The 9515-nt window shown below is 40.7% G+C and overlaps 1 protein-coding gene across 1 annotated transcript; it reads right to left on the bottom strand.

Moving 5' to 3' along the window:
• Window positions 1–4498: 4498 nt before the first annotated feature.
• On the bottom strand, window positions 4499–7910 carry cysltr1 (cysteinyl leukotriene receptor 1). Its single transcript, XM_020629729.3, has 2 exons — window positions 7748–7910; window positions 4499–6988 (listed from the first exon to the last, which is right to left on the bottom strand). Exon 2 carries the CDS (start codon window positions 6974–6976, stop codon window positions 5936–5938), a length of 1041 nt encoding a protein of 346 aa, XP_020485385.1. The 5' UTR covers window positions 6977–6988; window positions 7748–7910; the 3' UTR covers window positions 4499–5935.
• Between the last annotated feature and the right edge of the window lie 1605 nt (window positions 7911–9515).

Below are 9515 nucleotides of genomic sequence, written 5' to 3'. Positions count from 1 at the left end.
CTCAGCTCCAGCTGCTCTCCAGTCTCCAGACTTGTTATTAACCAGTCTGTGAGCTGTTTTTGTGCCTCACTTTGATACAACCAGAACTCAACCATAAACATTACCTGACCCATCAGCATGTGCTTTAACCCCGACCTTCTCAAGTCAGGAAAGAACAACCTGCATGAGTCCTTTGACGTGGCCATTTTAAAAGCGTAAGCATCACAGGAATGCAGACACACGCACGCACGCACGCACGCACGCACGTACACACACACACACACACACACACACACACACACACACACACACACACACACACACAGTCTTTATGTAATTTTACTATTTCAAGGTTCAAGATCAAGATCAAGGTTCAAACTGCCCCCAACCCCCCAGAGGGGCAGTTTGCTTTACAGCCAGTAGCACATAAAACAAGAATGGCACACATCAAGGGAGGGGAGGATTCCCATGATCCTGTTGAGGAGACCAATGGTATCAGGGACAAATGTCAGTCCTGCACCAAGAGTATATCTGCAACCAGATGGCAGCAGCTTGTACTCAGTGTAAAGAGGGTGAGTGCTCTGGCTCTGGATAAAAAGGTCAAGCTCATAAAAACTACAGGAATGCAGTTACAGTCTCACTATTTGTTCAAACCTTGTCCTATTTTTCAGATTGAGAGACCCAAACTGGCGGATAAACAGAAGGTTAAAACAGACTCAATAAAACAAGTATAAAACATTTTCATAAAAACACGGTCTAAGGAGCGCTGATAGCCTAGAGGTTCTGTCAGGCACGCCATATGTGGAGGCTTTAGTCCTCGTCACAGCGGTCGTGGGTTTGGATTTGACCTCGGCCCCTTTGCTGCATGTCGTCGCCCCAAAAATAACCTTAAAAAAACAAAAAAACAGTTGACATTTAAAGGAAGAATATGCAAAATTTTACACATAAATACATAACAAATCAAGTTTATCCTGAGTAAATGTCTCTCTGAGTCATGACTGTCTACAATGAGTGAGAAGCTCGAGTCCCACTGACTGTGTTGTTGTCAGAGCTGTGTTTACATCATGTTTATGTGGACAGGACGTCCTTGCGTATAAAGCTGTTTCAGTAAAGGACTAGAGAGAAGAAGAAAAACATACTCACTGCTTATTTGGATGTCACATGGGTGTGTTTAGATCACAGTCATTCTGTGTCAATCTATGTGCAATATGAAACTACGAGCTAACCAAAGTGTGCTAACATTAGCCTGCTAACACAACAATGCAGGCCACAGGCAATTGCAGCTCGAGCAAAGGACAATTTTGTCCGCCGCTAGCGCTTAATGATGCTTAATTATGGTGCGTTCTTATTGATAACTCCTTTGTGCGAACACGAGTAGAGAGAGGTTGGAGGTGCGCCACTGAAGGAGAGCGGAGGCTTCAGATTAGCGGAGGTGTGGCCAAACAGAAGTTTGTTTTGGTTTCATACTGGTGCTCATGGGCGACATCTACTGGATCAAAAAGTCACACATTCTTCCTTTAAATTCCTCTCCTGCATGTTGCCTTTACCAGCACCATCTCACTTTCAAGTGACTACATATTTTAAAGATTTTTTTTTACCTAACTGTGAGGCAACATTGTGTGAAACTTGAGTGGCAGGAGTGATGTAATGTGACGTCAGTAAACTGTAGGCCGAGTTATGCTTACAGGCCCACCTTGCCTCTGACTGCATTACACCTGAGGGTAACAGGACTGCACAGCGTTTCAAACACCAGGCCTTCTTCTTACTCTGCTGTTTGGCAGAATATATGGATTCATAGTGAGGCGACACCAAGCTACTTTGGGCCTCCCCAGGCACTCTGGTTCACTGGCTGCTTGCTATTTCCCTCTAACACTCATCAGCAAGGATCCAGAGTGTGTGTCAAATCGAGTGTGGTTGCACCAAATATCAGGTTTGTAGTAGAGCTTGACCGTGACATGCATGAAGGAATGGACAATTTTCTGCAATTTTCAACAGTCACCCCTGTTTCCTTTTGGAAAAATAGATTGCAACATTTTGTAACAACCCAAGTAGTATATTAGCTCATGGTCATAACATGGGCATGTATTCATGTTTAGAGCTGTTTAAACTAATGAATGTATGTTTCATGTGGTCAGGAAACCAACAAAGAATCATTCCCAGACTCTTCAGTTCCCCTCAGGTTCACAGAGCATTTGAGTATCTTAGTGATTAGCTTTGGTTTCATGGTGTTTTAAACTTTAACTTCTCTCCTCCTAACACTCTCGTTAATGTCCTGTCCAGCACTTCATGCTACTGGATCAATAACAGAAGGCTAGTTAAATAACAGCTGGTGACAAAAGATACCGCAGTAGAAAACTTCTTTGTGCAAGAGCCAGTTATCTCCATCTGTTATTGCTGGATGTTATATAAGTACTAACAGGAGAATGAATATTGGACTTGAATGCTAATCTTTAAAACACATGCACTATGGATGTAACATTGTTTGTGTTGTGTTTACATGGTATGTGCTGCTCAATGGCAAACAGCTCAATGCATGCATGTTAAAGGAAAGAGTAAATAAGAGTATTTATGGTTGTGCGAGTGAACATGTTCTGCGGTTTTCATGCTGTCGCCTTTGGCTCTGGAGATGCTTTAATATGAAGCAATCTTGGCTTGGTGAGGGTTAATGTGTGAAAACAAGGCAGGATATCACACTATGAGGATAAACACTAAGTCACGATTGAGGAGCATTTGGGGGATTGTATGATCCAATAGCTTAACAGAGATTAAAAAGTCAGGATATCTTAACATTTGGCCTCAATTTTGAACTGTATTTTTTAAAATCTGTCTCCAATGAGTTCCTCAGCTTTAAAAAAGCGAGCACTAAACTGCTGGTGTGTCCCTTTTGCTTTTATTGTGACAAGTTTTAATATTATTTAAGATATTTTTACAAAGCTTGTAAAGGGGCTTTAAATGTACTGCCCAGTGGGCCCCATTATTGAGAAATCCAAATTGCCAGAGAGCATGACAGAAAGGCCGTCTGCCTGCTTTTTGAAACTCACATGGAGAGCATTAACACGCTACAAAACTGAGTCTGATCTCCCTGAAGGCAAACATGTTTTATTCCTAACCTTTCCCAAACACCAATCAGTGCAAAGGCCAACTCACATCAGGAACTGCAAACTGGGACACAGAAAAAAAAAACAATACTGGGATTTTCTTGGGATGTAATGAGATACACTGTTGTCCACAACCTGTTTTAAATGAATTAGAAGACATTGCATAGGGACTTTCCTTTCTTCCTGTATAGAGTGTTATGTCTGGCGTGAGGTACTGCAGAGTCCCATCTCTGACATTGCCTTGCTTTGCTGTCTGAAACAAGCATCTTTTTGTGTTGATGGAGGAGGGAGCCGATCATGTGCTTGATATAATCTGTTTATGAAGTGGTAATACAAGTGGCCTTCTGTGCTCCAATCAGCAGGGTCCGCCGGCTGCTGTCTGCTCTCTCTCTGTTGTTTTGCATTTCTGATTAACAGCTTAATTAATGTCTGGATGTTGAGGCTTGGTGACACATTAGCACATGCTTCTACCAGATTCTTTGATGAGGGGTTCACTTACAAAAAAAGAAAAGTTGAAATAAAAACAACAAATGTTGTGTTCTCTGAAACCACACAACGTTTTGTGAACGGTTAGGTGTTGAGTGTAGAAAAAAATGGGATTTTGAAAAATGGAAGAAGGACATATTCTGTTAGAAAAGAAACAGTGACGGCCCTGTTAGGTTGGGCCTTCTCTCTTCTTGTGTTGCAGGTTGGGAGGCGTGGCGGTTCAATCAGCTGGACTGAGAGCACCTGGACCCGATGCTCACAGTCACTATAAGAGTTCCACCTTTATCTGCACACACACACACTCTAACATTTATGATTTTATATAGGTCTGTATACCTTAGAAATAAGTGCTGCCTCAGAAAAAAAACACAGTAACTGGTTTTCTATAAAGGAGAACTATAAATATAAAAAAGTCATTGTCAGATCAGTGTTGAATCATAACCACAACAACGTGTGCTGGAGCACCACCTAGTGGACGAGGTCTGTAACTCTTCATGAAGTCAGTCTTAACCTCGATGTTACGACCCAGGTCGTGTGGGGGCCAAGGGAAGCAACATAAAACCATTTGTTTTTGGAAATTTAAAGTTATCTATTACAAAAGAAACAAATTGTGATACACAACAAAAGGTGAGGCAAACTGAAAGGGCTAATGAGTGCTGCTCAAAAAAAAACCATATAAAACAGAAGGACTCTAAATAAATGTTTTATATACCAAGTCAAATTAGTGAAAATAAATTCAATTAAACTACACTAACCAACCAAATTGAACAACAAATGAACATTATCGCTAAACCTAGTGTTTCTAAACAAATACAAAACCTAATGTCTGTGAGTGTGTGTGTGTGTGTGTGTGTGTGTGTGAGAGAGTGTCTGAATACCTGCCCAGTCGAACACCAAACAACAGCCTAAGAACACAGAAGACACAAGACAACCAGTTCTTCAAAGAACGTTTAATAAACATATAGACAAAGACAACGAGAGGCACAGTGGAGAGATTAAAACTAACAGAGCTGCGCTCCCGACTGCTGGCTGACCGAGCAGGGCCGTCCTCTGATTGGTTAATTGCCTCCTGCAGCTGTGTTCCAATCACGCTTTTCTAACACTTTTTTAAAGATTTATTGACTCACTTATCAAACACAACATAACATAGTTTGAAAGAATACATGAACAGCAGGATCTTTCCACAGGAATATTTATCTTTCTTGCACATAAGAAAAATGATACTTGCTTTAACATCAGTGCACTTGATATGAAACTCCATTCTGTTACTGTAGCATAAAGACTGGAAAGAAAGTGAATCCTCACATGAGTCAACAAGTTATATACAAAGACGCGTTTCACAACAGTGCTGAATGCAACTCTTGTTCCATTTAAAAATGATACTTGCTTTAACATCAGTGCATTCGATATGAAACTTTATCCTCTTACTGTAGCATAAAGATTGGAATAAAAGTGAATCTGCCCACACTTGATTCAACAAGCTATACACAAAGACACGTTTTACAACAGTGCTGAATGCGACTCTTGTTCCATTAAAAAGGATATTACTTTCCCTTTGTTCAGAAGCTTGGGGGCTGAACTACTACTACCCAGCAGGCTTATAAAGTTTTATATTTACTTCAGAGATCTGAGAGTGGTATCAGACTTTTTAAAATGTTCAGATGTTTTATTAAATCCACTTCTGAATCCCAAAATGTGTGACGTTTTGTAACTCCTTGCAGTGCAGGAAATCCATAAATGTGCCTTTGACAGGTTTGATTGTAACACAATGTTTCCAATCATTCATTTAAAAATGACATGAAACAAGATATCAAGTGTCAAAAATACGGGTAATGATAAACCAAATTAAGAAAAAGTGTTTATGTCAAGCACAAGAGAATGGTAATAACTTCTGATAAAAATACATTCAACAGCATGGAACAATATTCATAATGCCACAAAGATGCTTTAGTATGTCATTAACACAATAATTACTTTTTGTTTAACATTTACATGCAGGTCGTGCAATAGAGGATTCAACATTCTTAAAAGACAACGCAGAAAACAATTTACATTACAACATTATATAAGAATCATACATTGTTCAATTCTTTAATTATAATCTATGATTTTCATTCTTTTCTAAACGTTCAAGTTTTGAGACATAACAGGCTACGTACTATCTTCACGGTGCAGGACAACATCACTGAAATACTGAACAATATGGACTCAAGCAAGAATGCTTTTTTCTGAGACTTGCAACTTCATCTTTTGAATTATAATGTAAACCAACCTTTATCTCTTTTTGACTTCAATCTTCAATTTCTTCTCCCAACATCCTTCCTCTTTGTTACCGAGGCTGCAAGCCATTCTGAAAGCTCTCATATTGTAAATCAACTGGCTGTCAGCTGGTGGGTTTCTCTAGGCTCAGAGTCCATGGTGGTCTTCAGCCTGTCTGTACCACGCAGGGTGCTTCTCTTCACAGATTTGCGCATGGAGGACAAACGTCTGCGGAAACCCTCTCCAGAGAAAAAATAAAGCAGTGGATCAAAGCATGAATTGGCAGCAGCCAGGCACAGTGTCACCACAACAGACTTCTGCATGGCAATCCGCTCTGAGCAGGTGGTTTCTGTCCGATACAGAAAGTTCAGGTGGATGGAGCGCTGCACGTGGTAGGGCATGAAGCAGATCAGGAAGGTCAACAGGACAATGACGATCATTCGGATGGCTTTGGTGCCTGTGCCGCGTGTCTGCTGTCTGGAAGATTGGGTGCGGAACAGCAGGGTGCGGACTATGCCAGCATAGCAAATCAGAATGACCAGGAAGGGCAGGGAAAAGCCCAGCACCAGAGACAAATAGTTCAATATGACTAGTTTCTCCACAGCTGGACCCCGTGGAGGCTCAAAGCACTTGGTTTTATTTGTGATGGGGTCAAAACTCTGGCCAGACATCAGAAAGGGTGAAGATGAAAGACAGATGAATAACCAGATACCTGCACACACCATGCGAGCACGGTTTTCTGTAACCAGCTGCAGGTTCTGCACAGGGAAGACTATGGCCAAGAAACGTGTGAAGGACATAGCGGCCATGAAGTAAATGCTGCAGTAGAGGTTTACATAGAGAGCATAGGAGCTGATGCGACAGAGGAAATCCCCCTGGTTCCATTGGCCCTTGTTCACATAGTAGATAACTCGCAGTGGCAGGGTCATGACACACAGTAGATCGGACACCGCAAGGTTCAGAATGTAGACATGGAAGGGTGAGCTCTGGCGATTGGTTCTGACCAGCACCACCAGAGCGAAGCCGTTCCCCACCAGTCCTAACACAGTGATGAGCGAGTAGGCGGTGGAGTACACCTGGTTACGGAAGTCATCAATGGATGGACATTCTGTAGAATTGCTCCCCGAGCTGTTTGTCACATTCAATTGGGCCATTTGTGGTCACACCTGCAGAGAATCAGATAAACGACATGTGAAACAAAGATAATGTCAGCAAAGGAAGCAGACGTTCATGCACGACAAAAAAACAATCTGCTTCATCTAGAGGGTGAGAAATGTGATGTGGCAGATTGTTTCTGAGATCTTGTGCTGTTTCGCAGACTCTGCAGAAAACTTTACACTCTAAATGCGTTAGAGGTATTTTTTTCGACAGATGACAAAAGCCTTACCTGTTTTGGGTTGCACTATAGAAGACAATCATTGAGAAATGCCATGACATTGTTTATTATGAATTCAGACAGTTTTTCAACAGACCGCATCATTTCTCTCAAAGGATAAAATCCTGAGACCAGGATTTTATTTACCACATGTACATGTACATCAGATTAGAAAGACCGAAGGGACTTGCATGCATTAAATGTAAGCTTCGTGCAAAGGCAATTTATAAAACTCTCTCTCTTATTGCTATCGACAATATAAAATGCATCAGAGTCTGAATGTTGTGTTAGTGTTTGTAGCTCTGTATGAACTATATGAATTGTCTCTTGTTTATTTGTTGGCTGAGGGAAAAAATTTGAAGCATGTTTAAACAAAGTTTATCTGATATGAGGATGTTGATAGTGAATGCTAGATTTAATGTGTTACATCACAGTTGCATGCATTAACTTTAACTATCCACTTGTGTCTTCCCCTTAGAAATAGAGATAACATTTCTGATTTAGCAAAAAGTCATGATCATATAATCAGTCTGCAGCAATTTCCCCTTACCGCTGAATTCCTGTGTGGTATGCTGCAGCCTGTCTGTTGATCTTCTCTCGTGGTAGATGTGCTGAACAGCAGCTCTTCTTCACAGTGTGTCTACTCCGCCTCTGTCTTGTCTTGCACATGTCACAGGAGTAGTTGTAGGAGGACTCTGCAGAAAGTAGCTGTCTCTTTACACCCTCAGTTATTAGGAAAGGAGGGCTGGTCTTTCTCTTCTACTGTGCAAGGTTACAGCATCAAGCCCTATGACGTCACCAATGCTGCAACTCATTACAGTACATTTAAGCAAACAGGGTTAAAAAAAGGAAGAAAAAGAGTTGGATCAACACAGGAAGTTGTGCTTTTGTTATGAGTTTGCCTTATCAGTTGTATTGAATAACCTTTAATTTCTTAAAGTGGACATATTATGAGAAATTCACTTACAGTACAGTATTTTTGAACATATATTTGGGTAACCTGAGTAACCTGAGTGTCTACTGCCCCACAAAATGTGAAATAAACCCATCCAGTCCTTTGTTTGTGGTCTGCATAAGTCTTACAACACAGAGACAAATGCTATGTTTCAAATGTGCTCAACTCGTGATGTCACAAGTGGGAGTCTGGTAAAAAAAATAACTTTCACTCCCCAGATATCTCCACCCATGGACTGCACCTCCAGCCTAAAACAAAAATTTTGAGCAGGTCTGCTATTTTTATTCTCGCTACAGAGGAGTGATGTCTACCGGGAAAACTCAGGGGGGGCTCATTGCATTTAAAGAGACACACACACCAAAACGGAGCGTTCTGAGAGAGCTGGTTTATACAGGGTCACAAACCTCCTCTGGTGCTTGATTCATGTTATATTTTGACCAAATCACAGCACAGATGTTTCATTTAGACCACAGGGGACTGCTTGAAAAGGAGGAAAAGGGGGATAATATGTCCTCTTTAAGCCCCATCTCATATTTCTCTCTTGTTGCATATATTCTTGTCCGCCTATTCAACTCCATCAAAGATGAACCTGTCAATCATCTTGTTCTGGTTGACATGAAGGATTTTTTAAAACTATACTGAGAGAAAATCATTCTTTCCAAAATATTTCCAAAATGTACAGTAGAGGCTTATTGTTCTTAAAATTAAATTAGGTGCTCATTTGTGGGGTAGAGTTTATGTGATGATTTAAAGGAAAGCTCTCTAATTTTGTTGTTAATGGAATATATGTGGGGTAACATCCAAACTTTTTTATTTAAAAAGTATCAGAGACAAAATTATTCCAATAAAAAACAGCAGAAGGTGTTGAAATCACATCTTTTTTGGAGCATGAATAATTCTATTGTAATTTTTTTTTTTTTTTTTTTTTTTTTTTACAGTAAAACAGGTTTTACCCATTGCAGTGTCAGCTGCATTCAACAAGGAAGGGTCATCTTGTTGAAGGAAGTCCTGAAGGATGTCACAATATACCTTTGCTGCATCACACACCTTCAACTCATCAACTCATCTGCTTCAGTATGAAAACCCTGGTTTCCCCTCCACTCACGGCCAGATTATTCTGTGTACTCTGTAGTGTTTGTTGGCCACCCTGTAAAAAAATAGTCTATAGAGTTTATTCCAGTGATTTCTAACTCTGCACCATCTGCAATCAAAACAACTTCAAAGATCCCCTAGTGAGCCAAGGAAGCAACATCAGTGACAGAATTCTTCAGTGTCCGCCACTTAGCTGAAACCAGCCTCAGCCCTGAAATAAATCCCATTCAAACTTTCAATGTGTGTCTGTGTCTGCTTCTGGCTTCCTGAG

Source organism: Labrus bergylta, chromosome 9 (genome assembly GCF_963930695.1).
Source record: "Labrus bergylta chromosome 9, fLabBer1.1, whole genome shotgun sequence".
NCBI classification, from domain to species: Eukaryota; Metazoa; Chordata; class Actinopteri; order Labriformes; family Labridae; genus Labrus; species Labrus bergylta.
This window is presented reverse-complemented; position numbering and strand designations above follow the sequence as displayed.